The sequence below is a fragment of the Branchiostoma floridae genome, chromosome 4, assembly GCF_000003815.2.
Source record: "Branchiostoma floridae strain S238N-H82 chromosome 4, Bfl_VNyyK, whole genome shotgun sequence".
Lineage (NCBI taxonomy): Eukaryota > Metazoa > Chordata > Leptocardii > Amphioxiformes > Branchiostomatidae > Branchiostoma > Branchiostoma floridae.
Window position 1 is genome coordinate 20,328,034 of NC_049982.1, and position 27,715 is coordinate 20,355,748.

The 27,715-nt window shown below is 40.8% G+C and overlaps 2 protein-coding genes across 6 annotated transcripts in view; both read left to right on the forward strand.

Annotated features, from left to right (window-relative positions):
- The first annotated feature begins 503 nt into the window (after positions 1–503).
- Positions 504–16,732, forward strand: LOC118414881 (tolloid-like protein 1). Of its 4 annotated transcripts, none has more exons than XM_035819141.1 (11): positions 506–670; positions 2,452–2,554; positions 3,069–3,171; positions 3,838–3,999; positions 4,319–4,433; positions 4,860–5,032; positions 5,781–6,084; positions 6,354–6,656; positions 6,949–7,058; positions 7,469–7,585; positions 8,030–9,948. In XM_035819141.1, exons 1-11 carry the CDS (start codon positions 526–528, stop codon positions 8,198–8,200), a joined length of 1,806 nt encoding a protein of 601 aa, XP_035675034.1. In that variant the 5' UTR covers positions 506–525; the 3' UTR covers positions 8,201–9,948. The 4 variants fall into 4 exon arrangements, with proteins under 4 accessions (XP_035675037.1, XP_035675036.1, XP_035675034.1 ...); XM_035819142.1 differs by lacking the exons at positions 506–670; positions 2,452–2,554; positions 3,069–3,171; ... (5 more) ...; positions 6,949–7,058; positions 7,469–7,585 and adding exons at positions 10,333–10,432; positions 10,662–10,767; positions 12,426–12,587; ... (5 more) ...; positions 15,602–15,724; positions 15,911–16,732 and having other exon boundaries at positions 8,214–9,246; XM_035819143.1 differs by lacking the exon at positions 3,838–3,999 and having other exon boundaries at positions 505–670.
- Positions 16,733–18,679: 1,947 nt separating this feature from the next.
- LOC118414091 (rho-related BTB domain-containing protein 2-like) overlaps positions 18,680–27,715 on the forward strand; it is a 20,989-nt gene continuing 11,953 nt past the window's right edge. For both annotated transcript variants that reach the window (XM_035817859.1, XM_035817860.1), the window contains exons 1-3: positions 18,680–19,145; positions 27,012–27,213; positions 27,479–27,582. In XM_035817859.1, coding sequence (XP_035673752.1) covers positions 27,025–27,213; positions 27,479–27,582 — 293 coding nt within the window. In that variant the 5' untranslated portion in view covers positions 18,680–19,145; positions 27,012–27,024. The remainder of the gene's footprint in view (positions 19,146–27,011; positions 27,214–27,478; positions 27,583–27,715) is intronic.

The window sequence follows — 27,715 nt, forward strand, 5'->3', positions numbered from 1 at the left end:
TGCGTTAGGTGTATTCTAAATTCTGATAACGGAAGTACCATACTGTGAGGAGCAGTGGTCAGCATGGATCACAGAGAGTTCGTATATCAAACTTCTCTCCAAGCACAGGTCGCCGGAATTTTAATTTTAAAAAGTGTCCTGGATTTCATCGCTCGCTGCCCTCCCGGCCGCTATCATTCCCGCGACCAAGCCTCTGCTTGGAAGTCTAAGATGATACTGATAATACGTTATCTTTGGGCTAGAAATTACTCTCGCCCACAGGTAAGCAATTGACGAAGTCACGTATGTAACATGGGTTGTTTCGTTGTGAGCCAAGTCCCATCCGAGTCCGTTGGAGGTAAGCTGTTGTGTATGGTGGATATAAAACTCACTAACTGCGCAATACCGGGATTACGAGGAAAGAAGGTTCAATTTGGCAGGCATAATGAGTTGCTTCTATTCATTGACATTCACATTAGTAACCGGCGCAACAAGTCCTGATTTGCAAACCATGAAAATTAGGTCTGTGTGAGAAACTTTTGTCCCATGCAGAATAAGAACAAAACGTCGACTTTTCCATCAAATCTTCTTCCGGCAGCCGAGATGGCAGAGCTGAGTCTGGAGTGTCCATTCTTCCTCAGACTTCTTGTCTTCATAGGGTTGTTGGGACGCATCTTGGGACAACAAACAGGTTAGTTTACAACATACTTTTATCCCTTTGAAAGAAAAATACTTGTTATACTTCATGATATCTCTTCTCGATGTTGGATCGGAAACCTGATAGCGCCTGATCGCATGAATGGAAGCACAAATGTTTTTCTTACCGTAGAGGAGTGACTTGTACAGTCCGATACAGTTGATTAGGATAACTTTGCTAACTTTGGCACATTGTCAGGTGAATTCTACTAATTTTACAAATGCAGGTTAATATGATTTCTTTCATCAACGCAATCTATGAATGATTTTGAACTAGTTGTATCTAAGTCAAAGATGCTACAAAGTAAACATCATAACACACGCTTCTGTGTGAAGTATAATCTATTCGTAGATTTCATCACATTAAACATATCTACATTTTTCCTATGGTAGTGCTATGTTTACCTCATTTATGTTTGAAGAATGATGTATTTTGACATGGAAAATCACATGCATTTTCTTTCTCTAAGTTTCGTATACATGTAATTGGTTTTTAGTAATACATGACTGATTGACCACCAGGGTTAACACATAAAGGTTGTTGAATACAGTTTTTACATCAGTGAATGGGAGATTCCATTTTGTGTGCATTCATTACGTGTTCATAACAAGTACAAAGTAAGCTTCTACGCTAATATCAACTATTGCTTGTATCACGTATTTAGTATTATAGCTGAGAAATATATAGATTAATGTTTTTCCACACTTGTCTAAAAGCGCAAATATGGCTCACGTGTACTCAAACCTATTACAAAAATCTGGGATTTGGAGGATCCTCAATTTCCTAATAACCTAGAACACTTTCTTCAAGAGGAACGGTTTCTTCATTAAAAACCACAAGCTGTAGCATCTGCCAAGAGGACCACAAAGATATGCATCATATGTATCTTAAATATCATACTTCTATATATAGCGAGTATTCCAGGCAGGGCGGGGTAAAAAAAAATGACAGAATATAAGGAGATCCCTGTCTTGAGAATCAAATTAAATTATTCCGACAGAAAGCCTTTAAGTCAATTTCCATCCGTTGCCAAGTAACCCTTGAAACATTTAACAATGACGTCATAGATTTGCCTCCCAAGTCGCAATCGCACAGTAGTTGATGTGTACCTCCAAAGAAATGAGGTATCAATTCAAATATATTCTTATCAAGATACTACGGAAATGAGAAAGCAATGTTGTCAAAGTCTGACTTAGGATTGAAATTAACATCAAGGTGGTCAAAGCGTGGCTTTCCCACAACACGGGACCTCCTTTGATAGCCTCCATAGCAGGCCTTTCCCGTCTTTTATTTTGGCTCATAATACGGCTAACGCTATCCTTTTTTGTGCTGGGTCGCTTGACCATTGGCCCCGTAGCAAGGTCTTTGAGGCCTTTTACGGGAAAGGCCACAGAGAGCCTGCTATGGAGGCTATAGAGGTCCTATCCCATCCGAAACCTAAATCGACCCTAATTGAAGCTAGGTGACATAACCCAGTTTCATACGAGTAGAGTAAGGAAATCAGTTGTTTGGTATGGACTGTCTTTTCTCAAGGGCACAGCATTTTGTCCCGTCAGGGAATCGAATCCAGAACATTTAGTCAATAACCCTAACCACAAGACCACCTTTTAGAAGAATTTACAATGCTGTTTTACCTGTAGACATTGTAGTGTGCGCTTGGTGTGAGTTTCAATACTTGGTAGCTTTATTGATTGATTGATTGGTTAATGTACCTGTTGCTTAATTGATTGATTGATTAGTTCGTTGACAGTGTTGTTTGTTTTGATGGCTGACAGACCCATGCAGTGACGAAACTCGTCCCATGGTGATGACAGGCTATACCGGTAGTTTCTCCAGCCCCAACTACCCCCTAGTGTACCCCGTACGGGTAACATGCAGGTAAATTTGGCATTCAACATGCAATATGAACACCTTCTTGATGATTCCATACCATGTTGCCTGAGACCATCCTTGTCGTGACAGCAAACTCTCTTTCTCTCTCTCTCTCTCTCTCTCTCTCTCTCTCTCTCTCTCTCTCTCTCTCTCTCTCTCTCTCTCTCTCTCCTATCTCTCTCTCCTATCAAGTACTACATACGATTAACAATGTATTTACAGGTTATATACATAATTTTATTGATTGTTTAGCTAAACATTTTGTGGCGTCGTTAATGCTAGCCCTATTAAGTTAGTCTTTTTGCACAACGTGTCCCCAAACGAGACAAGCTTTGAATAAAGACAGAGAAGACGCTGTACGTGTGGTTGGTGGAAGGAAGTTCCACAGTTGTATGGCTCAGCTGTTGAAGAAGGCTTTCTGTGTTCTGATACTTTTGGTGGTTTGGATTGATAGGTTATTACCGTTTTTTTTTAAATTACCTAAATAAAGGTATTTATATATATATTCCCTCGGCTACAGCTGGCGCGTGATGAGCGCACGTCCAGGGAGACAGCTCTGGTTGGTCTTCGACGATCTCTTCAACATAGAGGAGTATACAGATTGCAACTATGATTACCTAAAGGTTTGTACATGTGTGCATAATAAATTTATCTGTCAGAGACGACATTGCTACAAAAACGAAACGTTTGTGAGCGCTACCCGTATCAAGTTGCCCGGAAGGCATTAAGTACATGCTCCAAACTGTAGTTTAGACAAGTGACATTAGGAAAGAGAATCATGTATGTCATTGACCTTTGTATGGAACTCTCTCATATCTCGTTCCAAGACTTGTGCCCAGCTGACTGTTCGCTTCCACTTTGGCATGAACATAGACCCCGGTTAATAGATGCATTACATCGTGTTGTTTATCATGTTGTGCGTTAGCATATGGCAAAAGTTACCAAATACTACTCTCCGCATAGGTTGAGTCGCGAAGATATGGTAGTAGTCGGAAAAAATACACCGGCGCTAATTTTCCGACTACTACATCTACGCGACTCAACCTCTGCTTGGAGAGTAACCAAATACAAGTACAATCCTTGGCGTCAACTCAATATCTAACTTGTTATACCTGTTGGCGTTTTTAGAAAATATGTGTGACATCCGTATTTTACATCTGTCTCGGGCAAAGACGGTGATTTCGTTCTACAAGAGAGTCTACATCCAATATTATGCTTAGAATAAAATATACATATTTATGTAATTGCATATTGCAATTGTAGTAATCCAAAGTCACATTTTGTATTAGATTTATGATGGGCCAAACGACAGCTCCCCATTAGTGAAGAACCTGTGCGGGGAGTCCGCACCACGGCCCATCAACCTCAGGGGGAACGTGGCGTTCGTGAAGTTTAAATCAGATCAAGCCATCACCAGGCCTGGGTTCAGGCTCACCTGGCGCACCTGTCCGGTAAGATCCTGAAAGTAGCGGGATAAAATCTATGGCCAGCTGGCCAGGCGTCCCTGGAGAATCACCCCTTATGAGAGGGAGATATAGCTGGAATTGATCAAGGGAACAAAGAAAGGGGAAGATCACTATCATATGTGATGGCATTAAGAAATTCACGAAATATCCCCGGCAGCGTTTCTTGGTACTGCAACAGAACGTTCGTATGTTGTCCTGGACATGCTGTAGTTTTTACTTCCAAGTACCCTTAGCTTATCACCAACCTTTTGAAGTATCACTTTGGAGATAAACGTCTTTTTCCCCTTTTACTTCGCGTGTTCAGCCCAACTTGCTGCAGTGTGACGAGGGCAGCACATGTGTAGGCGCAGCGGATCAGTGCAACATGCGGCAGGAGTGTCAGGACTGGAAGGACGAACTGAACTGTAATTATGATCAAGGTGAGTATTGAGCTCATCGTTTTACAGACGACATATCTGTCATTCTCCTAGCAAGAATGCTGAAAATTGGTTTTAAGATTTCTGTGAAAGCCGAAACCTATCCAACGTTTATGGCACAGGAAAGGTCAAAAGTCATTGAAAAGCAAGATTGCTACTGACCCTGTAGGCTGGGTTTGCAAACACAGAAGCACTATACTGTAATACGCCAGTGTTTTAAGCCTGCTTAATATTGTATAAATTGCTTATTTAGAAAACCCAAAATTCATGATATCATACTGCAATTTCGTCGAATAAGCTAAGAAAACAGAAGTGTAATATTTCAACCATAACATGGCAAAATGTGCATTTACTAAGATATTTTGGAGAAAAGAGGCATTCTGTAATTGCTTCTAAACATTGCTATCTCCTTTTTTTCTCAATAACCAGCCTGTGGAGAACACATCTCGACAGATGGCCCCGGTAACATCACCACTTTGAACTACCCCGTATTTTTCCCTCCGGGCTTGAGTTGTACCTGGAGCATCGTGGCAACCCAAGGCAAGCGGCTGCGGGCGAGCTTCACAGGGCTGTTTGACGTGCCTTGTCCCACTGCTGTTAACGTACGTATACACAACAAATAAGCAAACAAACAAGCAGGCTAATTATTAAACTAGAACGACGTTGCTGTAAACGAATCCCAATACATAAATCTGTCAACGTTAACGTACTTACACGAAACAAATAAACAAACATTGCTACAAGTAACTAATCATCGAAACCGTGAAAGAAAAACACTAAACTAGGAACATGAGAAAAATGGGTGCCACAAAGTTGAATAGTAAAATTCTATTTAGTGTGTAAAGCTTACTTGACGCTTTTCGGTTTGGTGCCATCTTCAAATTTTAATGCAATGCTAAATTTTCTTCCAACACCAAGGTGTACAAGGATTAAAGTTTCATAGCCTTCCTGTAGCCTTCCTAGGGACCAATCACTAAACTCTCATGTCACAGACACATGATCTTATTGATGCGTGATCTTACATATGCGTGGCGTCAGTAATTAGTCAAATGTGACTGGAAGTTTTAAACGCCCCCTCTCTGTTTAGTGATGGCTGGAGTGCCCTGATGTCACGTATCCGTAAGATCACGTGTCAATAAGATCACTAATCTGTAACTCTTTGGTCATTATTGATGCCGACGAAGGCGACAGTGGTCTTGGGAATTTGGTCCATGTACACCTTGGTGTTGAAAGAAAGTTTTACATTGTACTATGATTTCTACCAACACAGATGAGCTTCCATAAACATTTTCAAATTTGTTGACAAAGAAAGTGTTCTCAACAGCACACCTCTCTTACTATCCACAACAGGTTACCGAGGTGAGCCTCAATGGAAATGTACTCAATGGTACTTTCACATTCTGTGGCAGTCAGACACCTCCCGACATCATCGTAACTACCAAAGAACGGATAAAGGTCAACTTCCAACCGCCAATGGAGGCTCCTGGGAAGGGCTTTGCCCTACACTGGGAAACAATCTGCCAAGAGAACTACTTCTCCTGCCCGGAGGGATTCTGCCTCAGACCAGAAAAGGTTTGCGATGGGAATGATGACTGCCAACAAGGAGAAGATGAGAGTTACTCCGTGTGCTCAGGGCCTACTACACTTCCTATGAGTAAGTTGGTCTGTTCATTGAAAATGGTATAAACAATTGATCAAGCCGTCTTACCTTGTCGTCGTAACTTATTTGTTTATCATGAGTAGGGGCATGTGTGCTTTATTAGAGGTATGTGCCCTTACCTGCGTGCTTGCTAAGGTAAAAAAGAAAACCTCTAAAAACTTACCTACTTGTATATACGTGTATATAATGTCCTTGCTTCATCCAATGAAGACGCCGAAATAGTCAGCGCTTCCCATGTATCCCAATGTATCTCTTGCGTGCAGTGACTACTGCCACAGACAGACGCCCTGGGACTGAGATGACACCAACAGGCAACGATGTCACACCTGGAAAGTGGTCTAACCACACCACTCCACAGGATAGTGCCGTCAATCAGAAGACCATGGTAGGTGCTGCTTCAACACAAAGTGGCTTGATTCACACCCCAACCGAGTGGAAAGGTACTCCAAAGGTTTCAACTGCGACACCTCAGGCTTGGAATGGTGCCCTGGGAAGCAGTGATGCGACACCTCAGGATTGGAATGTTACACTGGAAGGTAGTGACATCTTCACAACACCGCCACTTGGTAAGCTCAGTTTCTCAGTTTTCCGTATCGTTGAGTTGTAATACTGTATTAAAACACGTAACGTTACATGTACACGTATAGTCATTAGATGATGTCTTACTTCGCCATAAGCAATTCAGTGTTGAGGTAATGTAGCATTGATACCAATACCAAACCTCTCATTTTGCTGAATCTGGTCAGGACAAGTGGCCTTCTTGGTACCTATTTTTTTTAGTATGTAACGTTGACAGTTAACAGTCAACAGTATGATGTGTTCAATAACTATTTGAACTTGCTGCTCATGTCCGTGTAGACTCGTACCCCAGACACCTGTGCTATTCGTGCCATGATGACGGAGCCTGTGCCAGGCCAGTGAACTCCTCTCTACCCGTCACCGAATGTTTTGATGACCAGGATTGCTGGGTAATGATACTGGTTTATTCATTTACTATTTTATATTCATTTCTGTTTTTTGTAAAAGTACCGTGACTTTCAAGGTCTCCTACAACTGCATATGTCAGCAAATAAGTGTATACAAATGAATCATCTACACATGTATGAATATATCAGATATCAATACTACAATATGTTGAGTTTAGAGTATCATTTACACTATTGGTTCTAAGGTATAAACATTCTTTGATATATTTACCTATTTGTATACCATAAGAGTTATCTCCAAACATAGCTAAACCCATACAGTCCTACATTTTCACCATTACCAAGCAGCGAGAAGAAGCCGAACTTATGTGTTAGACAAGATTTGTGTTACTTTTATATGTATATATGTTTTGACTTGTTGTGACCTGCTCGGTTGGGCAAAACTGTACTAGGTTGAGCGCATCCTGGGTCCTGGGAAGGGGAAGGAGAGGATCGTGTACCGCAGGGGGTGCGGCTCGCTCTGTCCGGACCACTGGAAACAGGAGGACTGCACGGACGGATGGATACGGGTAAATGTCTCCATAGTTTTAGCCTCCGGCGCTGAAAAATGCAAAATACACATTGGAACACAGTCATGAACAAACTCATGAGGAAACAGTTGGAGGGGCAAGAGTTTCCTAAATTAGTACGAATATGAGAAGCTTAATAGTGCACAAGACTGTTTAATAGCTTCCTGCTCGTATATTCATGCGGACAGTGACATGGGCTGTTTCCTACACATGTAATAATCATTCCATGTCAGTCTATGCCATATTTTCTTATCGCATGTCAACTTTACCTACCCCTGCACCACTACACCATAAGGCTTACAATGGTCGCCTCGAACTAAAGCTCCATATATAACACACGGCGTATACCCCGTAACCAACTACACCTACCCCGCGAGGTCAGAAACAAGCATGTCCGTGTAAGATAATCTGTCACCATAACCGGCGACGTTCGACTCTCTGCAGGTGTGTCGGCTGTGCTGTAACGGGAACCTCTGTAACAGCCAGCTGCTGAGCGGAGACGACAACCACTTCGCCAACCAGGTGTCCGAGTCCAACATGGCTGAGTCCCAGGAACCCAACTGGATCCCCGTCATCGTGGCATCTCTGGCTGCTGTTGGCATCTTCACTGCCTGAACCTGGAGAATATCGTTTGCACCTCGTGTCTGTCATATTTTCTAGAACTGACGCCGAGGATGTTTTTGTTGCTTTTACCAATGCAACGCAGATGATTGCTTCTTACTTGAATTATAGTTTCTTTTACACAATACACATGCAATAATTGTATAGCAAGGTTGTATTTGATATCTTTCAGTTTGATTACTTTCCATGTCGTTCTAAAACAGGTCGTTTTATGGTAGATTCCCCATCCCAAAATGTAAAAGCTAGACGTTATTACAATCCCTTAGCAGTATACACTGGGATATAGCACAAAATCCGTCATACATGAGTGTATCGGTATATGTTCGTGCCGATTTAAGAGTATCTTATCTTACAGTGTAGGGCACAGGAGCCAACACTTGTAGGATGAACATTTCACTCCACATGGTATAGCCTGCTATTCTAATTCTTTAATCTGAATGGTAACGAGAACTTTTGTATTTGGTGCATCGTAACAAAACATAGACAATGACATGCTTAACTGAACATGTGTGTAGCTAATTACTTGTCTAAGATTTCCTGATTGTAAAGATAGATATGTTGTGCATATTTTTTTCGTATAATTGGAGTAAACAAGCATATAGGTGGTCCAGGCGTTTTATCAAACCTCATTAAGTCTTAATGGAGTATACAAAACAAAGTGCCAAAAATACTCAACTGCATTTGGATTGCTTAAAGTGATTGATACTCCGGTAAGAGCGGATTATCATGGAAGGAATGTTCAATTTAGCTCGGCCAGCAAGTTACCTTTGTTCTCTATAAACGCCTTGTTTCATCAAATTGCTAAGGTTCATTTATTGACATTACATATTAGTCACCAGCGCAACAACTACTAACGTGAAACATGCGGAGAAATGTGAGATACGTGAGAAACGTTTCGAACCAACTGGCAGTAAGCCTTGGCTATTTCATCAGAAGTCTCCTGCTTGCAGCAGAGATGGGTGCTATGGGCGGAGACATGGGATATATCGTCCGAATTGTTTTCATCCTAGGGTTCCTTGGTTGTATCATGGGACAGACAGGTTAGTTTGTAACACAAGAATCGTTTGTCTGTTTTATTTCATTACACACTCGGGTGACTTATAATCATGCATGCATTAGAGAAGTATTTTACTAACGTTGTTCCATTCTTGAGGGGATATCATCTTGGCAATCTTTGCGACCAAATCGTGATACCGGTGACTCCATATTCCTTATGCGATCAGATAATTCAGATGATTTGTGATAATATACTTTTATTTACAACTGTCTTATTAAGAAGCGAGAGGAAGTTAAACCTGTGCATATATCCTATTGGTCTCTGTATATGAAGGATACAATTTCTTATATAAAATATGTGCCTTATTGCTACGACCTGGACTTAGCCTGGTAGAGCATAAACGTAGAATAAAGGTCTTCATCCATTCATAAGCTTGGCATTGCGTGCGCAGATTGTATGTGACTTCCGCGACGACAGGAATGTCATGATGCCTTCTTGGCAGGTCATCAGACAACTTTCAGAGTCGAGAGTCGATCTCGTCTTCTTAGGCCTGGCTGATAGCTTCGTCTTTAGATAAAGTAACATCAGGGCATCGTTGCCAAGTGATAAATCGAAAAATTACTGCAGCGGCAACAACATTGCCTCCCACCTCGCGACCATCAACAGTGGTGTATATTTGCGGATCGAATTGTTTGGCAAATTCCTGTTGAATTAATTGAGGAAAATTGGCATCGATCGTTTTTAAAGATTGAAAACTTGCAGCTTGGACCCCAGGACGGATGGGAAATAGTTCTTATTAGCGATGTACGAGTACGTTTGGAACCGAAAATCTAATATGTTTTGCTTTCGAATTTCAAACATTACAAATTATAACATAATGTAGCAACAAGATGAATACGTGTGATGAATGTCACTCGAAAGCTCCAGTAGTAATATCAGTATCTTATCCAGGTGTAGAGATTGAATTACCTTAACACTTTGCTGTAAATGTTACGTTATATTGATTAAAATAGTTGATTTCCAAGCAGGACGGTCGATTGGCAAGACAGTATACTGTCTTCACTACCAAAAGATATGCCTCGAGATAAGAAAAATGGTGTAATAATGTGGAATTTTGCATGACCTACAGACCCTTGCGGGCGCAACGGTCCCATGGTAATGCAAGGCTACACCGGGACCATCTCCAGTCCCAACTACCCCCAAACCTACCCCACGTACCAGGAATGCAGGTATAATTGGTATTCTACATGCACGTCTCAGACGATTTTTTAAAATTCGTTTGGAAATTTGGATTCTGTCAGAAGGCACATGTTGATAACGAGAGCTTTTAAAAGTATATTCTCACGTTATATGCGACGAGATTTGACGTAAGAACTCCATCGTGATACTGACATTTGCGCCACCGAACTGTAAATTGAATGGTGCTGATTATTGTGTTTGTTGTATGACTGACCTAAGCTGGCACGTGATCAGTACTCAACCTGAGAGGCAGCTCTGGCTGGTTTTCGACGAAATCTTCAGCATAGAGTCATTTATTGGAGGCTGCAGTTACGACTATCTAACGGTCTGTATATAATCTCGTTTACCATAGGTATAGTTTGAACAAAAAAATAAGAGGCATGGAAAGATTATAGTGTTTTCCAAATTCGACTCACTGGGACTGGGGAGATATCTACTTAGGCTTCGGTTTGTTTTGGAAGTGTTTTAGGCGTTCTGATCGGCTTTCTAATTTGTCGGATTTTCCTTTGGGGAGTAAAAATTAGCCTTGGTACCATCCAATTTCAACCGGGGCTTCTTGCTCTCGCTGGCCTATCGTTTTTTTATACCCCCCTCACAATAGGCGCGATTCGATCGGAAGACTAGTTTACGAACTCTGAATGACATTTTCGTGAGTAAGACGTCCGGTGTTCTCACGATCATCTTGCGATTTTTACGGATCGCCGGCAGTTTTCAGGAGTCTTACGACGGTCGCGGTGCAGCGAAACATGTTCTTAACATATGCGACTAGTCGAAGGAAATCTCCAAAATCGCACAGCTCGTTACCGAGTCGCAGATTGTGCGTACGAATCGTGCGTACCTTGCAAGGGTATCGGTCAATAGTCTTGCGTCAATCCAACGATTGAAGACCGATAGGCGAGCAAAGACATAGTTATTAATCATCGAGCGCAAATCGGATGGCGAACGCCCGTCAGTTGGGCAACGTTCGGGCGACGTTCGCCCGACTTCCGTTTGTTTACAAATATTGAATTTCTGGGAATGTGAGGGTAATTCTAACATTGTGGCCGCTGTGGCAGTATGTAGGGTGGCTTTGTGACACACTTTCTTTTCTTGCGTCATTTCTATTATGCCCGCGCATTCCATTCATTGGTTAAAAAGATTCCGACAACAAAATAAGCAACATTTATTGATCTCTTCCCTTTTTTGAGGAACGTTTTATGTTACCTTGTCCGCGTGCAAGAGGTCATGGGAGGTTTATTATCATAGATTTATTCACCGTCGATCTCACGAGCCTCGCGTATATGTGAGGGGGACAGTTTTGAGGCGAAATATACGCAAGACCATCTTAAGATCTTAAAATCAGCCGACCTTTTTGCGATCGCGAAGAACGTCCGAAGATCGTATATAATGTGAGGGGGGTATTAGGACAGCGTGAGCAAGAAGCCCCGGTAGAAATCGGATGGTACCAAGGCTAGACAAAGACAGAAACAGGAAAAAAGTCAAATAAATAACCCCAAAAGACGTCCAAAACAAGTCGAAGCCTAACATCTGCTTTAAAAGTAGTCGATGATCGACTTCTAACAACCTTTGACCCATCATGTACAACAAATCACGTGTCTAGAGCAATATGTGTTAGGGAGCTGAAGAAGACTGAGAGAGTCACAAGCAAATTTCGATGAGTCCATTTGAAGAGCAGTTCAACCTTTCCATAATGTAATTTTCCAAGTCAGTTGAGATCAGTTGAACGTTCGTGATAAAATACACTGCCTTACGAAACCCTGAAACGTGACAGAGGTCTGGTACTGAGCAATCAGTGACGTCCACACAAGTAAAATGTCCTACTTTTGATGATTTAACTGAATATGTGTGAGACCTCTATCTTTCACAATGAAGGAAAACAGACCAATTCATGTTGAATGCTGATTTCGTATGGAGAACCCATTCGTGTCTTATCGTTCAACATGCCAACTCCTTGTAATTTGAAATGACAAGTTTTTGCATTAGATTCATGATGGACCAGACGAAAAATCTCACAAAATGAATACTCTGTGCGGTGACGTTGCCCCACCTTCAATCCTGCTCAGCGGGAACGAGGTTTTTGTGAAGTTTAAGACAGATGGAGGAGTCAACAAGGAGGGATTCAGACTCACCTGGCGAACATGTGCGGTAATGTCTGCTTTTCATCCTTACCAGTTTCTCGTTGAGCACTATACTTTTTTAATTGCTGCAGTATTGGCAAAGAAATTTATGCTTTTGGCAGCGTTTGTAACTTTAAAACGGTGTTTGTTTGAGGCTTAGCAGCAACAACTCAAGACGCTATATGTGGATTGCTATGATGCTAGTGTGTGCCAAGGTCTAATTCTTAACTGAACGATCACGGGGGTTTGGTCATGATGTTTGGTTTGTTGATGTCTCATGGCCCTCAAGCAACTTTCTTTGGAACTACATGGGCGTTTTGAAAAGTTGCAGACATAACACTAACAGGATACTGTGTAACAGGATACGTAAAAAGGATGAATGGATTTTCTTGTAGGTAACATTAATGAAGACCAACATAATAATATGTCATGTTTGCGACACCATCTATTGTTACAGAATGTGTAAATCAATAAATGCATTGTCTCCACGTTTTCCTCCCGATGCTGTACAGCCCCACTTGCTGCTGTGTGACGAGGGCAGCACATGTGTGAGGACACAGGATCAGTGCGACATGCGGCAGGACTGTCAGGACTGGAAGGACGAGCTGAACTGTGACTATCAAAGCCGTAAGTACCACATTTTGTACATGAAAAATGTTTACGGCTATTACTGGTAGTCCAATGATTATCCTGGCCTTGCCCTGCTTATTCAAAAAGGTATTTTATATGATTTAATATGTAGCAAGTTATAACCGCCCTGTAAGTTTTGTACTTCTTCACGTAGAGGCAGAAGAAATGCGCCTGTACGCTTTAATCAACATTTCAATACCCCGTCATACATTCAACAAATCTTAGGTCCAAATAAAGGGAGGAAAACACATAATAAAAATAACTTATTTATTTAATAACCAGCCTGTGGGGAACAGATCTTCACAGATGGCCCCGGTAACATCACCACTTTGAACTACCCCGTATTTTTCCCTCCGGGCTTGAGTTGTAACTGGAACATCGTGGCAACCCAAGGCAAGCGGCTGCGGGCAAGCTTCACGGGGCTGTTTGACGTGCCTTGTCCCACTGCTGTTAACGTACGTATACACAACAAACAAAAAACAAACATGTTGATAACTATACTAGAATGACATTGGAGTAAACAAATTCCAAAACCTAAAACATGTGGTGAAAAGTTCTCTTCTGGTTGACTTAAAATTTTCAAATATTTCCAAATGCCGACGACATCGTTGTTTGCAACGCAACAGTTCTTAGTTCTTAGGATGAATAGCATTTGTTTGCAAACAATAATAATATAGTATGTTGATATTGATAATCAGCCTTTCATTTATGGTAGACATTTTCTTATGCGGGTTCGTCCTGCACAGCTGATAAATTGTAGTTTTCTCATCAGCACACCTCTCTTACTATCCACCAGGTTACCGAGGTGAGCCTCAATGGAAATGTACTCAATGGTACTTTCACATTCTGTGGCAGTCAGACACCTCCCGACATCATCGTAACTACCAAAGAACGGATAACGGTCAACTTCCAACCGCCAATGGAGGCTCCTGGGAAGGGCTTTGCCCTACACTGGGAAACAAGCTGCCAAGAGAACTACTTCTCCTGCCCGGAGGGATTCTGCCTCAGACCAGAAAAGGTTTGCGATGGGAATGATGACTGCCAACAAGGAGAAGATGAGAGTTACTCCACGTGTCCAGTGTCTACTACGTCCTCTACTTCATCCCCCTTGGGTGAGTTATATGTTCGAACATCCTATACCTTGTTGCTGTCACACAACGATGTTTGCCAAGCTCCTTTGTTATGGAGAGGAGATGCAGAAGTGATGTTGCCCTCATCAGCGGGTTTCAGTCTCCTTTGTTACGAACACATTACCAGAGCATAAATCATACACAAGACTTGGGCTTCTTTATGGTTCATAGTAATAGAAACTGTTGGAAATCTGTGAAATACACCTCATGTAGAACTTTATCTTAAACCAACTCCATTAATTCTGAGGGATAGACATTGACAATGCTAAACGTTTCTTCATGCTACACGATGTGTGCAGTGACTACTGGCAGAACGCCTGAGATTGAAACGACACCTACACGCAAGGATGTCACATCTGGCAAGTGGTACTTGACCCCAACAGTGCGGACAGGGGTTCCAAATGATTCAACTCCAACACCACGTGGGATTGGTACCGGTACCATGTTCACAACACCGACAACTGATGATCATGACCATGGCAACAAAAACATTGGTAAGTCCTCATGTTTAAACAGTTTTGATGGTGTATGGTTGTCAGTATTATAGCTCTATTTTTATACTATTACTACTAGACAACACAGACTCAGTTACCAAACCACTTGACTATGCTCTTATCCGTGTAGACTCGTACCCCAGACACCTGTGCTACTCGTGCCATGATGACGGAGCCTGTGCCAGCCCAGTGAACTCCTCTCTACCCGTCACCGAATGTTTTGATGACCAGGATTGCTGGGTAATGACATCAATATGATTCATCTTGTGGTTGTTTCTATAATTTCCAGCTAGATATGATGTTACTTTGATTTTTCAAACCAGTTATATGCAGCTAGCCACATCTTTGTTACGTTGATGTTGTCAGTGCTATAACATTTTATACATTTTTAATTTGGGTCGCTGATCAGTGTAACCCAACAGAAAAATTTGCTCGTCCCTAGCCTACTACAACCTTCATCAGACTTGAATGACCAATAAGGTAGGACAAAATATATGACGTCAGCAACCTGGTAGACAGGAATGAGGTGTCATTTAGACCTGATGAAGGTCGAGTGTATTTAGTTAGCCTATAGGCTGTAGCAGTGATGACCAGGATGTTTAATTAAGTGGAATACAGTTTAGCTAGCGATGATGTTACCCAACGACAAGTATTAACTTTCATATGAGAAGGTTTTCAGTCTAACTTCGTAAATCATCGATTTTAGATCTACAGTATTTGTCAGCATTCCCTTGTATAACTGTGCAGCGCAGGAATGATGATATAATCATTACACTTGACCCTGCTAGGTTGAGCGCATCCTGGGTCCTGGGAAGGGGAAGGGGAAGGAGAGGATCGTGTACCGCAGGGGGTGCGGCTCGCTCTGTCCGGACCACTGGAAACAGGAGGACTGCACGGACGGTTGGCTGGAGGTAAATGTTTCCAGAGATTCCATGGCAACATAAGAGTGCCAATAAACTAATAAAAACAAGCAAACAAAAGTAACATTACACTGAACCCAGAAGAAAACTAGGCCGTGGCAAAGTGATTGACAAATGGTGTACAGTTATCAGTCTCAGTTCAAGTGTACATATCGTTTTGTCATGTTTAACATGCAGGTCTGTCTCCTGTGCTGCAGCGAAGACCTCTGTAACAGCCAATTGCTGAGCGGAGATGACAAACGCTTCTCCAATCAGGTGTGGGAGGGCAGTAGTGTGGTTGGGGTGCTGGAGCCCAACTGGATCTACTTCCTCGCAGCATCTCTGTCTGCTGTTAGCATGTTTACAGCCTGACACTAGTACGGATCTATGGAATGTTCAGAAAAGAGAATTAACCTGTCTACCAGAAGGTTTGTGGGTTGCTAGACCCACAAACAAACAAAAAAGTAATATTTTATTACTACTAGTACTACATGCGTGTTAGCCACGTAGAGTATTAAAGGCTGTAACTTCTTTGTAAGGGGGAAAAAAACAACAAAGCAAACAAAAAACAAAAAAAACTGAAAGTGATGATTATCAATGGAAATAAACACAGAAATGCTTGCTACATCATAGTAGTTGTGAATGTTTTTCTTGTAACGTTACGTGCTTTACATTGAATAAAGATTGGCACACGTTTTGCATTAGTGTTTGAGACGTCGTATCAACTTGTCACTTGTCAGCAATTCTGAGCAGAATCACTTTCTAGAACATGCGCACTCATCAGGGCCCGAACACGTGAATACCATGTTCAACTCCCTGCCGGGTAAATTTCGGCATTTATACTGCCTATTCTTAACAATGGGAAACATGGCAGAAAGAGGCTGTCAAAAATCAGCTACCTGAGTTTTAGAACATGAAAAACTCACATTGGCATGGTTGTCCGGCCTCTGAAGAATAATTTGACGACAAAAAAAGGAAAAAAATTACGGTGGAATTATATTATACGCCATCAAAACATAGGTGGTGACCTTTTCACCCCTTTTCACTGCCTGAAAACAACACCAAAACACCTAACTTGTAAGGCCTACTGCAACCACAAATATCACTAAAATCTGTTTTTTCAACACAATATAGAAGCTACAACCCTTACCTATAATATGCACCTCCAAAATCCAAACATATCCCACGAAAAACATTTCTACAGCAACTTTGGCCAAGCCTACTAAGCATTCTGAGAATGGGCTAAAAATGGGTCATCTGCGCAAGTCCGGAAATACCGAAATTTGCCCTACAATCCTGGTGACCCAGGGATTTTCCACTGTCAGAACGCATCTGAAAGTTGACAATATTCAAACAGATACCATGGGAGCCAATGAGGTTTTTCCTAGTTGCCCGTTTATGTAAAACTCCCGTAAACGATTTTGTCTCCCAACTTCTGCTTGGAGATTAGGAAGTTGAAAATTTGACATGAAACTATTGGCAGTTTCAGTCAGCAGTAAAAACCTAAAACAGAATTCACAGCTGGAATTTCCAGGACATCTTTTATCCTTCTGCAAAGGCGATCTAGAGATGTTGTCAAAAACACATTCTAAGTCTAAACTCCACACCAGAAGAATATCGGGATGTCGTCACTAGGGTCACCAACAAGCTACGACTCAAATTTGCTGATTCAATGAAGTTCAATGAAAGCCCATGTAATGATACAGCAAAGCAAGTGTGCCGAAAAGAAATTACTTGTAATAAAAGAAATTAAAAAAACATTATATGTACTTTTTATCTTACCAGAGTCTGGAATATTGATTATTTGTGAATATTTGTGTCAGCGGTTGATTGGGCCCCTTCATGGGGGCATGGCCAGTGGAGGGGCTGCTAAAATCGTGATTTAGTCAGGCCGACTTAAGACCAAAGATTAAAGTATAACGCACATTTTTTCATGCATAACGTTACCTAACATGCTGTGTGAAGACAACCATCAAGCTAGGCCTGGTGCAACGTTGCCTCTGTCCGACTGACCCATTTGCCGGTTCCGCCTACGGCGACTCTGAGACCACATCAATTTACTTTGTTGCTTCTTGGATTTTTTCAGAAAAAAAAATGGACCGGCGGTCGAAATTTTTTTTTTTTAAAGTCTGGGATGGAGAGATAGAGGGTCTTACTCACAGTTACAGAACAAATAACAACACATTTAACAAATAATAAGTTTTCAGATTTTCTTGGCACATTTTATGCAACGAATCAATATTTAGGGTGGTCCCTGACTAGCAAAGTCCCAATGTTGAAAAAAAAAAAATAAGTACCATCCAAAATAACCATGTACAGGCACTGAAATCTGAGGCCCATAGTAAAAGTTTATTTGGGAGTCATGAGAGGCAGTGAAACTTTGTCAACGTGAGGTGTGGCCAGTTTGTGAAAAATAGGACAGCAGAATCCGAGAAGCAAGAAATAAAATTGGTGTGGTGTAAACGGATGTGGCAAGTTCATCCTACTCTGTGACAGCGCATTTGAATATTGATGCCTTAGACTTAAGCTCCTTGTAAATGATCTAACTTAACTGCAATCTTGCAAAATCTATTAACGTTATATCTGGGCATGAAAACCATAGATGTAGAAATTGCTCTAAATCAACATGGTGAATCACAAATCATTCCATCTATTAAAGTATTATAAATCGGAAGCTTTTATTCAGTGTACCAGCACTTGCTGACAGCACTTCCGTTGCCGTTTAAAGTTACGCCTGGGGTGTTTAAGAAAACACAGACAGATACTGTGACAGCTGCTGAGGGAAACAAACAAGTGGTCACGTCCACGATGTCATGCTGACAGGACCTACCATGTACACAAACAGACCGACTACATATATAATTACTGCCTGCAATTTCTATTGCTATATTTCATATGTAGCAAAAAAAGTAAATAATAAACAAATATTTGTATTTTGTATTGTTCTTTACATTATATTGAAGTTGAGTTATGTGCTAGAAATTGTGGAGTTAGAGGTTAGTAAGACAAATTTGTTAAGGCATTAAGTTGGGTGGACGGCGGACAGCCCCCCACACCTGATGATTACGTCATGTGTTTGGAAGTGTGTGCAGGATCCGTCCCGTCCGGTTCCGTGATCCTGCTGTCGTCTGATTTGTAGACCCGTTACCGTCTGATCTGGCGGATCCCGCTGTCTTCTGATCTCGCGGATCTCATTGCCAGCGGATCCCGCTGATCCGTTCCTCGTGATCCCACTGTTGTTTGGTCCCCTCGTTTCTGTGAATGTCTCCAGAACCCGGGCGCACAAAACACCCGTTTCCCTGCGAGATGGCCACAGTCTTCTTCCCCTTCGCACCGTCAGACGAGCAGAGATCTGCCTAAGGGGTCGCAGCTACAGCCTGGTGTGGACGCATTCCCCGGCGACTAGCCGCGATTGAGCGCCGCGATTCGTCAGGTAAGGGTCTTCAAGAATTTAAGCTTGCTGTCAGCGACTTTAATTACTGCTGGCACCAACCATGCCAACTGCCAATCCTGTTCTTGGCCTTTCTAAACTGATTAATAAGCAGACGGCGCCTCCCTCATTATTGACGTCAGTAATTTTGAACTTCTAACCCTGTTAAATCCCCAGGCCCAGGGTTTGCATATCTCCAGTCATGACAGAGAGGTCCTAGGGAACATGGCACATAACGTTATATCTTATTATAGTTAACGTTATACATGATACTTGTAGACTGCCCTGGAGGGTCTGCATGTGGGATCCCGGAAAGTCTGGAGTGCTGGCAACACTTGAGGGTGAATTCAAGAGGACTTTATGGCCAATTGACTAGTTTTTTAAAGGTTTAGGAAACTGTTTCATTGCATACGACGATTTCTGGGGTGGACGCTAGTCTGGAAACCAGACCCCAGCCTGATTTTTTAAATTGGGCTGGGGTCTGGTATCCAGGTTAGGTGGACACTTATACCTAAGCAGGGCCTCCATTGTAATTTGGGCAGTCTGACATATGACTAAGCTGGATTGTCAATGTCATCCTAGTTAGTAAGGGGGCGGCAAACTGAAAGGATAGCATCCAGGCTTGTTTGACTTATACGAGATAGGAAAAATGTGTCAACAACACTGACGAGATTCAGGACAACAAATAACGTGCTGTGTAGAGTCAAGTGGCCAATTATGCTTCACAATTAATTCACCTACAATAAATACCTAATTGAGCGGGAGCGAATGGTGAATTGAAATAGCTTGCTACGCCTAAGCTACGTCTCCCAGAATTCGGAAATAAACATGCAGACGTTCCTGTTGGTGACAGTTTGAAGGTGTTCTGTAACATCAACATTACCCCAGCTTTTACTGTACTGCACACACAAATCTACACAAACACTGTGTCATATCACAAATGAAACAGTATAGCTATGTCAGAATGTTGCCTGTGACAGTGTGTACAGATTGTATTTGACCTAACCAAATAGAGTTTCATATTTCCATGACAGTCATTTTAGGATATGCATGGTTGCTCTGATAAGTCCCTCCAGGAAGCATTTGATTGAGAGTTCCACTCACTTGGCCATTACTTAATAGCTGACAGGTTTCTACATACCCTGCTTAGTTGTGCAACACCCTTGCTGTATATATTTTTAGGCCTTAGCTAATTGAGATTGACACCCCCAGCAATTCTTGTGTAGCCAGATTTTTGCCTGTATTCATATATTACGTATAAAAAGTAGAAGATGAAATATGGTAAAATTTGGCATTAACTTGCTAAATATACTAGTAGTTGTCCCGACCTCGGAGCACCTCCCCTTTGACATGCTTGAAACTGTGGAAACTGTCAGACAACTTCCTTTATCCTTGTACCCAGCTGTCCAGGTTCTTAGGGTGACAAAGGTCAAGGCTAGCTGTCTTCAATCAAGATTTAACTCAGACTCATTGTACAGTATAGACTGCATTTTCAAGGCTCCCCTCCCTATTCATTAGTGACTCCCCCCTTTATTTTGAGTGAAATGTGATATCATTGATACTACATATCCACAATGTGATTAGGAAAGATGTTTATTCACTCCCAGTCACTGATTCTTTGTTTCACTATCAGTTTCTTGAGACCTAACAGCTGACAGAGAGCCAAGTGACACTTCAAGAACGTAGCATGTCCAGATCAAAAGATACAAAAAATAAAAAAATTCTGCTGCAGTACTAAGGTCACACATCAGGGGACCCAAAAATTGACCTTGACCTTCATCTTCCCAACACCTACCCACATACCAAATATCATTGCAATCCATCCAGAGGTTCTAAAGTTATGCTGACCACAAAAATGCAGAAACACAAACAAACAAACAAACAGACAGACAGACACACAGACACACAGACACACCAAAAACTATACCTCCATGGAGGTAAAAAGATACATTTACTTGACACAGGGAAAGAGAACAGTAAGAACATTATGATTAACCCTCAGTACTCAACTGACCTGATTGAAATGTGTTGTTTGGTTTGTTACCTTTAACCAAGGAGGTTGAGGAAAGAAACCTCCTTGCTTTAACAAACAATCTTATGGAACACCCATCCTACATTGATGGTAGACTTAGTGTATTTGTAATTGCCAGTTGCTAGGGAGTTGTTATAATGGCTGGGAAGCTAAAGGCTTTCTTATACTTACATCCTGACAACGAAAATATTTCATTACCTACATGTGTCAACAGTGTCTAGAATACATCCATTAGCTATTAATATTACAGCACCTGGGTACTTATTAAATGATGCTACATGATGATAACCTACTGAGCAAAGGACAAAAAAGCAACAGAAAAGGCAGGTTGGTACAATTTTCATGTCACATTCAGATTTAGTATTCTGATCTTGACTTTTGGCCAGTCCAGTTCACAAGAGGTCTGAGTCCCTCTGATTCTTGTCAAAGCTGGCAGGACAGCAATAGACTTTGGTTCCCAAGGGATCGCTGCATCAAATTGGTATTGTCAGAAGAATGTTCATATTACTGATTCATGCAAAGACCCTCTCACGAACACACAGGAACAGACAGGATTTGATCTCTGCATAGCAACAGCTGTTAGGCCATTGTGCTTACCCTGTTAAACAGATTGTGCAGTTTAACCATCAAATAGCTACATTCCGGCCCTGCTGCTCTTGCCATATATAGATATTTCTTGTGGCTTGGTGTGCCAATGATTGGGGAATACCAATTTTGTCATGATGTCATCTAAGAGAAAGACAACAGGCAACTACATGTCATGACAAGCAGACCAGGACACTTAAAATATTTTCTTTCTCATAAATGGACATTTAGAAACTGCTACATCATGATCATTGTGATGTCGCCTATTGCAGAAAGGTGCCTTTGAACGTAAATGAAAATGACAAGCAAAGTGCAAAACTTTCAATTATTCATATATTTTTAAAAAATATATAGAAGTAATGGGCTGTCCACATCCATATCAATGATGTTCTGTCATCAATCACAATACAAAAGATACCCTGGTAGGCCAAAGTCAGCTCAGGTGTCATTCTTTCAGTGACAAGCAGATATATGCATGGCTGCAAGATGGTTAAAATTGTTGTGTATGTATGTACTGTATAGAGTATACCACTGTTTCTATATTCATCTTTGTACTTAAGATCTGTGATTCATTGTAGTAGGATCTTTTTGCTACTGCTGTGAAACTGATCCCTATGCACACTATTAGATGTATAACAGTTACTATTTTTAACCTCTGTCTCCTTTTAAAGTACAAAATACTAGCAATAAGAACCAGAAAATAAGGATAAAAGAATTGACTTTGAATAGACAATAAGTGCATTGCATATTGGTGATCCATGCATGATCACACATTGATGTTAAATCTGTTATCATCAATGTGGGGTGGACTCTCAGCTGTTCCATTACGTTTGTATGATTTCTCTTTAGTATTCCAGCCTGGTCTGGCCTGACTCCCCACTTACTTTCCGTGCGTCATAGCTGTTAAACAGACAGCATGAGGAGCCGCAGTTGTGTAGTGACTTACATATCAATCTTTACATGGGATAAAGCTGAATGATACCATGGAGCCATGTAAAAGGAGTGGATGCTCAGGAAATGAGAAAACCTGCCGTGGAATTGGTGCATTCAGCCCACTATCAGTGACACGGGTGTACGCTTCATTCTATCCACAATAACTGAGGTCTTGCAGGTCAGCTTCTATTATGATGCCTTTAATACTGTCCTGTAGCACATTGTGAATGGAGCATAACATTATACAGCAATAGCATAGTAATAACATTGCAGATGTGTGGTGCTACAATGTATATGTTATGTATGCATGAACCTTATATTGTGCATGTATACAAGTAGGCCTTTTACTTTACTTCAGACTTAATGTGGTACATGTAACATACATGTATAGTTTATATGGCAACAAATTAGCATGTTATTCATAGAATTTACAGACCTAAAACATAATGCACATCACCATCATGACATTTGTTCTTGACAAGGTGATTTTTGCCAGTTACCTAGTCACAAGCATAGCTGTTATTTAAGACAACTCAGAGTCAGAGCAAGCAGGATATAGATAGTCTTCTTTCGTTTCATTAACCATGTGTCAACTAACACCAACATAGTATAATCCATCCCATAGGCTGCCTGGCACCGTGCCAGCCTAGTCCTGATGTTAGACTTAGACTGTTGTATATGGCATTTGTGCTATTGTTTGGTGTTCTTATATCATCAGCTTCTTGTGGATTAAACCTTAACATATATTTCCTTTAGCTTTGAATTTCTGTGAGTAGCTAGTAGCATCATGTCCTTTTTTACAGACCATAACCCTTAAACCATACAAAGGCAATGTCTTGAAATGATAAAACCGAATTTAAAAAAAAATCTTGTTATCCGCTGTCATTTTCTTTTTTGAAATTTGTCCCACTCTATCAAAACTGTCAGGATGAAATGGTATTCTGAATTTTTCAAATATTACTGCTAAATCTGTCCTGGACGCTGACGACACGGTCCTTTGACACTCAAACTGTATCCAGCTGATACATAAAAAATTATATTTTTTCCTCTTATATGCTGTTAAGACTGAGAAATGAGTATTAGCTGGGTCAAGGGTATGGTAAGCATTCTGACCACGTCCTGCATAGATCTAATACCGATGATGGGCCACAAAAATATAAATTCTGCCTTATGTAAAGTACAAGTTGTCATGCCTGACTCACAATACCATGGGCCTAATGGAATTGGGTGCATTTAAATGGAACATGAAATTGACCATAATGTACTGCACTGTACTGTATTTGTAGTTCATAAGGTTCTTGATCCATTCAAAGCAGAAATCCTTAGTGGTCAAATTACACACAGGTTTGATCTGTACATGGTGCGAGATTTTTACATGTTGTAAAATTCATTTTAAAACATCAAAATGACTAAATTCTATGTGTCAATGTCTAGAAATAACAAGCCTAAAATTACATTAAAGTTTCATGGTAATGGGTTTAATGGATTATTTATAACTACGTTATATTCTAGTTAATCCAAAATATTACAGGATGACAATTACAAATCGTTATATTAGCTTGCTTTCCTCCATTTATTTTAGCACTATTTTAAGCTATATTGATGTTGGATAGACACTTTGACATTATCAGGTCAGGTCTATTTACAATAAACACATATATAATTGTAACCAAACACCACCAGCTGCTGTAGGGGCTGTGGCTCAGGTCTGTCCAGAGATATGTTGTACTTTTGTATTCAGTGATTATAGCTTAGAGCCCAGACTAATCACCGTTGGAAGGTACTGTAATACAATTCATTCATAATTGTTTGAGTTATGCTATTTGCCAGTCAAGTAAAGTTCAGCCAAGCAAGCTAGTTGGTCTGGTTTTACAACATGATCTTTGATATCATACTAGTCAATACCTGGGTAGCCAACTAAGAAGCCCATAATCAATATTCTATTCGAGCAATACTCCCTGTTTAGAATTATCATAGGAATTTATGAACCTATATCAAAAGCCAGGGGCTCGTTCACAATGGATTCTCCACTGTTTTTAGATTGGCATAGATGTACAAAACAAAACAAAAAGTTTTATTGATTTATATATCAACAATCAAAATTGTAAAAAAATCTATACTTGTCTTCCTGTATTTGCAATGAAATGACAGATCAGGCCTGGTTTGTTTAAAATGAGCCTTGGATGTTTGTTTAGTACATGACATGGTATATTAAGCATACTTTTGCTACATGTAACTACACTTGCATCATATCCCCATATATGATTTTGAATCCTCCCTGTGGATGTGATAAGCCAGTGTGTGGGGATTGGATTATGATATTAGATTTTAGGACCTCCCCATTTATGTATATGTATTTATAGATGATGCACTAGGGTCAATGTTTCATCCCACCCCTAGGCCTTAGAGAGTTTTCCAGGGCATGAGGCGATTAAACCTCTAAGTGCTGTCAGGTTCATTATACAAACACCATTGGGTCTTCACCAGCCACATTATCATCAGCAGTGCACATGGCTTTATTACTTCTCTGACAAAGTTTTATATGGATGTTCTTGATTTGGAATATGGATAGGTGCTTGAGGTGTCAAGAAAGAAGATGAGTCTGGAACAGAAGTTGCAGGAAAGTGTATTGAACAGATTTGTATTACTCAGTTTCAAGCTGCAATTGGTCTGCGCACCAGGTCCTGAGGACCTTTACCCAGACACAGGGACAGTTTTTAATTCAAGGAAGGACAGGCCAAACTGTCATAGTATTGCAGTTTGTTGCAATGTTTTTTTAAAATCCTTCCTAAAACAGACTATAAGACTGTCTTGTTATGGCAAGAAAATTCCAGGGTACATGCACATGCACATGTGAGACTGTTACATCATTAGTTTTTCTTATACAAGATGACCTATTTCTAGAGGTATGCAGACTTTGTACCTAGCTTAATTATTCACCAGTCACTTAAGTGCTTAGCTAATTGACTGGACCGTCTCAAAGAAACTACTAGTACTGATACTGCAAAACAGTTGAATACCCTTAGACTGGTTTTGCAACCTTGTGCAGTGGGTTTGCCAATGAGTTAAAAGGTATACTCTAATGAGGAGAAATTTCCACCAACAACTGTTACATGTACTCCTGGTTTGCTCTGTTGAAGGTACTTATAGTCCTTGCATTTTGATATTCTAACTACTGTGTCTGTTTGGCTTCTGTGCCATACAGATAACCTACATTACCACTTATCCACCGGGTTCCACAATTCTTTCGTTTTAAAATATTGTATGTTTTACATTTCACTATTGCAGCATCCCCAGGTATGCATAGTTAAGATAGACATTGCATTGGTGATATCTTAGGATTACATGTGACCTGGCAGATAGAGGTTAATGTAGGTTAGCAGTAGCTTATTAATTTAAGAATATCATTTGTTAAATGATGTATGAGAATACTTAAAATATCATTCCATTCTTGATATGTCAGTCTGAGAGTATCTTAATCTTTATATAGGTGCTATGGCACCACATTTGTATTGGTTACGGAATTAGGCAGCAAGGGAAAGATTTAAAAATGATATAGAAGTATATAAAAAATGTCAGAGACTTACTCAGTTTTTTTTATTTGTTTCCTTTTTTTCTGTAAGACCATGTTGATTTGACTATATGGATGACATCCTCCGGGAACCCCAAATTTGATTTGAGTGTGCAAATGAAAAAAAGTTTGACTCACCCCAAAAAGTTGCCTTCTTTTTGAAATCTATGTGGTCTGGAAGGTTGAATAAATGACTGAACACACAATATATATAATAGTATACTGGATAATTGATTCTTCAATTTTGTTCTTTCTCATCTTCTTTGACCTTGGAATGTTCTATGACATTAATATGTGTTTTCCTGTATTTGTTTTTGCAATCCACGGCATATATTTGCTTACTTTGAAGCTGCTTTGTACAATTTACAGTATGGATGAAAACCTTTTTTTTTAATTTTTGGAAACGCACGCGGGTGTCATCCATAAGGTCAAATCCACATGGCCTTATCTTAAAAAGTAACTGCACATTGACATTTGTGCAAATCTGTATGATTCTGCTGCTCCACTGCCCTTGTGTCTGAAATAGAATTAAGGCATGAACCATCAGATAAAGAATGCCTGATCCCCATTAGATACTACTGGATCAGGTGACAATTAGATTGCATCTGCTGTGAAGAATATTCATGTACACAGTGCATGGAAGTTGGTGCAATTATTTCCTTATCATGCATTGGAACTGCGCAAGCCCATCATGGTATAGAGAAGGAATAGACTAAATTTTCTGGAACACTGTCTTGTTCCACAACAGGAATGCGTCTGGAATGGCTCTACTGAATCAGCGACCACACCTGGTGGAGCTTGTGAAGTGTGTAGTGGTGGGGGACAATGCTGTGGGGAAGACACGGCTCATATGTGCACGTGCCTGCGCCACACCTATCACTAAGCAGCAGCTGCTGGCCACCCATGTGCCAACCGTGTGGGCCATCGACCAGTACCAGATCTCACCACAGGTAAGTGTTATTTAGAATCCTTTTGGATTGTTTAGAGGTGCTTGTCTCCATTCCTATAGCCCTAGGGCCACACACTTGGCACTATAGCTAAGCCACTTGTAGACATGTATGTATGTCTAATAGTACTGTGGACTTAAAACGCACATAGTTTTTTTGTCAAATATTCTACGAATGTTCTTCTCATTCAAGAATCTACCAGCAGAATGTGTGATGTTAAAACATTTCAGTGCTGAAGACACTAATTTGGAATTGTAAATCTTCACAGATATTGGAGCGCTCCTATGACATAGTGGACGGTGTGCATGTGTCTCTGCGCCTGTGGGACACGTTTGGTGATCATGAGAAGGACAGGAGATTTGCCTATGGAAGGTACGACTGGAACAATTTTAGCCCTGACTGAGTGTTTGATGTGGCTTTCTATGTTTCTATCTAGTAGTAGTTTCATTGTTACTTCTCCCCCAAGAGTCGTATAGCTGTTATTCAGTATCAAGCACAGTAAGGG

What these genes read in the sequence shown, in the direction of transcription:
- LOC118414881 (XM_035819141.1), top strand. Translation starts at nt 526, where the DNA reads ATGCAGAATAAGAACAAAACGTCGACTTTTCCATCAAATCTTCTTCCG. An exon ending in GCAACTATGATTACCTAAAG is followed by an intron (nt 3,172 to 3,837) that starts GTTTGTACATGT and finishes ATTTTGTATTAG; the next exon opens with ATTTATGATGGGCCAAACGA. An exon ending in GAACTGTAATTATGATCAAG is followed by an intron (nt 4,434 to 4,859) that starts GTGAGTATTGAG and finishes CTCAATAACCAG; the next exon opens with CCTGTGGAGAACACATCTCG.